This window comes from Penaeus japonicus, unplaced genomic scaffold (genome assembly GCF_977035675.1).
Source record: "Penaeus japonicus unplaced genomic scaffold, GWHDUDI00000001_assembly GWHDUDI00000039, whole genome shotgun sequence".
NCBI classification, from domain to species: domain Eukaryota; kingdom Metazoa; phylum Arthropoda; class Malacostraca; order Decapoda; family Penaeidae; genus Penaeus; species Penaeus japonicus.
In genome coordinates this window covers 10,423,184-10,426,343 of record NW_028234441.1, presented here as the reverse complement: position 1 = coordinate 10,426,343, position 3,160 = coordinate 10,423,184, and the positions used below count along the sequence as shown (strand labels likewise).

Genomic DNA, 3,160 nt, shown 5'->3' with positions numbered 1-3,160 from the left:
TTTAAAATCGACTATATGACCTTCCTCTTTTAATGTATATACTTTTGTTTGATCCATTTTCAAGTAAAGTGTCATATTAAGATAATAGGTTAGCTGAAAAACACTTGCATTCTTTAGTCACAACGGCATATAAAAAGACACTGCCTATTTTTATCCACTTGTATTTATGTGTAGGTTATTTCATGTTTGCTGTTACTCAACATGATAAGATAGCGAGGTTTTGAAACACAAACTTTACCAACATAGCTTTATTCTGAGAACAAACTATAAGAACTATATCTCAAAAGATGCAGGAACAAATAACTGGTAATGTGCTCCAACCAGTGGAGCAGTTTATAGCCGTTTACATATGCATTTTATTATAAACTGGAAAAAGCATTGTCAAAGGTTAAAATTCCACAAGAATCAGTATATGCCTTGTGAACAGTTGCTCACCTTAACCATGTTAAAATGTCCCTTTTCAAGTGTTTGCTTTGTCGTTTTTTGTCACTGCATAATGGCGGGAATGCTCTGAAACCCCCATTTTCCTATTTAACGGCATGTTTCAGCAATAATCTTTGGTTGACTGTACATGATGAGTTAACTTAGTCAAGATGCTACCTGTACAACATACACAAGCTTATTAACCCTTTGCATTTCCTTAGAAACACTTACGGTGGACAATACCAGGACCGGACTCATCGAACTCTTCCTTGGTGATCCACATGGCCTGGAATGTGGATAAGGAGGAGAGGATAGAACCACCGATCCACACGGAGTATTTTCGCTCGGGAGGAGCAATGATCTTGATTTTGATGGTGGAGGGAGCCAGAGAGGTGATTTCCTTCTGCATGCGGTCAGCAATACCAGGGTACATTGTGGTACCACCAGACATAACAGTATTAGCAAACAGATCCTTCCTGATGTCGATGTCACATCTCATGATGGAGTTGTAGACCGTTTCGTGAATGCCGACAGACTCCATGCCCAGGAGCGAAGGCTGGAAAAGAGCTTCGGGTGCGCGGAATCTCTCGTTGCCAATGGTTATGACCTGACCGTCGGGGAGCTCGTATGATTTCTCCAAAGAAGAGGAGGCTGCGGCCGTCGCCATTTCGCCTTCGAAATCAAGAGCTACGTAACAAAGCTTCTCTTTTACGTCTCTTACAATTTCTCGTTCGGCAGTTGTGGTAAATGAATATCCTCTCTCAGTCAGGATCTTCATCAGGTAAGCGGTCAGGTCACGACCGGCCAAGTCGAGACGAAGGATAGCATGAGGAAGAGCATACCCTTCGTAGATGGGGACAGTGTGGGTCACACCATCACCAGTATCGAGCACAATACCAGTAGTACGACCTGAGGCGTAGAGGGACAGCACAGCCTGGATGGCAACGTACATAGCTGGAGCACTGAAAGTCTCAAACATAATCTGGGTCATCTTCTCGCGGTTGGCCTTGGGGTTGAGGGGAGCCTCAGTCAGGAGGACCGGGGACTCCTCAGGAGCAACGCGGAGTTCGTTGTAGAAGGAGTGATGCCAGATCTTCTCCATGTCGTCCCAGTTGGTGATGATTCCATGCTCTACAGGATATTTGAGAGTCAGGATACCTCTCTTGCTCTGGGCCTCATCGCCGACGTAGGCGTCCTTCTGACCCATGCCGACCATCACACCCTGATGACGGGGGCGGCCGACGATGGAGGGGAACACGGCGCGAGGGGCGTCGTCTCCGGCGAAGCCGGCCTTGACCATGCCGGAGCCATTGTCCACCACGAGGGCGCAGGTATCATCATCACACATGTTGGACGCTTGCTAAACCTGAAAAAGATATATCGAATGGATTTAAGATTAATTGAATTATATGTATATATATGTACATACATATATATACATATATGAATATATATACATATATACATACATATGTATACATGTATATGGACACACACACACACACATATATATATTATATATATATGAACATATATATACATACATACACACACATATATATATACATATATACATGAACATATGTATATATATACTTATGAATATATATATAAATATATATATATGTATATATGAATATATATGTATATATATATGCATATGTATAAATACATACATAAATACTTATATATAGATACATATGTATATATACACAAATATATGTGTACGTAGGTAATAAATAGATAGAGTGCTAGATCAATAGATAGATACAGATGTATCGATATATTTATTTCTATTTGTCTATTCTGTATGTAGAGATTGATGAACACATAAAACACACATACACACTCGCGTATCTTGAATGTATAGAATGAGGAATATAACTCATAGACCACGGAGATACTTGTCATAACACTTTGCTCTTTCTGTTGATAAAGTCTGAATATATTCTTTCATGCACATCAAACACATTTTTTATCGTCGTCTGGAATATTTAAGACTTAATCTTCAGACACTGTAGGATGGATCGCCTCACCTGCGAGCACCTGTACACTTAGACCTCCTGCGCCACGCTATGGTGATTTCTCCGACCACGAACCTGCCTATATAATGGCGAGCTCCAACACTAATCTTAGATAACTAATTTTACGAACCTTCATAATGCTCTGTTGACGATTGGGGAGCAGCTGTGTGATTTATATGCCTCTTCATAACCGCACTTTTGGGAGGTTTCCATCTACTTTCTCCTCCATTAAGACTGTATTCCTTCTCAGATGTAGTTCGATCTCATATGTCTAGCAACGGTAACAATCTTTTATAGTGGCTTTCACCGCAACGTCTTCTTTTAGAGGCCTTTATTTTCGAGAAGGGTTAATTGCAGGTGCGGCGAACAGGTAGAAGGCAGCAGGTTGAGGTAACCTCTTTTTTATTTCTTATTGTTTTCATCTTATTTTATCTTATTTTATTTTATTTATTTATTTGTTTATTTATTTATTTATTTATTATCATTATTATTATTATTATTCTACAGAGAGATGCAGAGAGATCAATAGGTTTTATGAACCTTGAGCACTCTCTGAACAATTCTAAAGCTACATATTCTGATAGAATTTTATTTGCATTATTGTTCATAAAAGATGAAACAACCATATATATTAATTCCCTGAAAGCTTACTGTACATTCGAGATATGAAGAAAGTAAAGAAAAAGTATTTGATAAGAAACGTTCAAATCTAT

At 39.3% G+C, this 3,160-nt stretch overlaps 1 protein-coding gene across 1 annotated transcript; it reads right to left on the bottom strand.

The window, feature by feature from the left end:
• Positions 1-233: 233 nt before the first annotated feature.
• On the bottom strand, positions 234-2,581 carry LOC122252682 (actin, muscle-like). Its single transcript, XM_086533483.1, has 2 exons — positions 2,460-2,581; positions 234-1,789 (listed from the first exon to the last, which is right to left on the bottom strand). Exon 2 carries the CDS (start codon positions 1,769-1,771, stop codon positions 641-643), a length of 1,131 nt encoding a protein of 376 aa, XP_086389609.1. The 5' UTR covers positions 1,772-1,789; positions 2,460-2,581; the 3' UTR covers positions 234-640.
• Between the last annotated feature and the right edge of the window lie 579 nt (positions 2,582-3,160).